This window comes from Seriola lalandi, unplaced genomic scaffold (genome assembly GCF_002814215.2).
Source record: "Seriola lalandi dorsalis isolate HSWRI2012SDOR001 ecotype SW California unplaced genomic scaffold, Sedor1 jcf7180002052582, whole genome shotgun sequence".
NCBI lineage: Eukaryota > Metazoa > Chordata > Actinopteri > Carangiformes > Carangidae > Seriola > Seriola lalandi.
The window spans coordinates 2,791-3,712 of record NW_019523135.1 but is presented as its reverse complement, the minus strand read 5'-3'; the positions used below and the strand labels follow the sequence as shown (position 1 = coordinate 3,712).

General features: G+C 52.4%; 1 protein-coding gene across 1 annotated transcript; it reads right to left on the bottom strand.

Annotated features, from left to right (window-relative positions):
• On the bottom strand, positions 1–913 carry LOC111650617 (E3 ubiquitin-protein ligase TRIM35-like; the record flags this gene model as incomplete). Its single annotated transcript, XM_023400528.2, has 1 exon — positions 1–913. A coding segment is annotated over exon 1 (855 nt), but the record flags the coding sequence as incomplete, so codon positions are not given.
• Positions 914–922: the final 9 nt, after the last annotated feature.

Below are 922 nucleotides of genomic sequence, written 5' to 3'. Positions count from 1 at the left end.
GTCCTTCATCTTGTTCCAGATGTTGAAGGTCAGGTTGCCCAGGTGTTTGGCCTGGTCTATCAGAGCTCCTGAGGGCAGCTGTGGATCCTCCAGCAGGGGGCGCTGCTGGACTCTGTCCACTGCAGCCTTGTAGTTCTTCAGGAATGAGAGGTCTTCAGCTCTCAGCTCGTCCTCTGTGGCTCTGACTGTGTGTGACAGAGCTGCTATCTCTCTGCTCAGAGCCTCCATCTTCTCCTTCATCATGTGACTCTTCAGCTCCTCTTCCTCCCTCAGAGCAGTGATCCTGGCCTCCTCTTCCTCCTGTAGAAACTGGTGAAGCTTCTTAAACTGCTCCTTGATCTGGCTCTCAGTGTGTCGGGCCTGGACCTTGATGTGTTGTGCTGTTTGGTCACAGTCTCCTTTAACTCGTTCAAACAGCTTCAGTTTCTCTTGTAAAGGCTTCAGGGCTTTCTGGAGCTCCTCTCTGTGATCCTCTGCAGCTTCATCAACGGGTCTGAAGCTGTGGTTGGTGTGTGTCTTTGAGTCTCGACAGACGAGACACACTGGCTGCTGGTGGTCCAGACAGAAGAGTGTGAGTTTCTCAGAGTGCAGACTGCAGAGAGGCTCAGACCCTGCTGAAGGTCTCTGATGTCTGTGCAGTAAGAAGTCCTTACACAGGTTCTTCAGGGCCAAAGAAACAGGTGGTTCAGTGTTTGACGATCTCTTACACACTGGACACTCTTGTATTACCTTCTCTCTCCACCAGCGCTGCAGACAGTCTCTACAGAAGCTGTGGCTGCAGGACAGGACAACAGGCTCTTTAAAGATGTCGTGGCAGACAGGACAGGTGAGCTCCTCCTCTGACCGGGAAGACATGTCCTCTCTGAGTGAAGCTGAAAACACAAAGCCAGCACAGAGGTCAGTGAGGTGTGGTTTCCCTCAC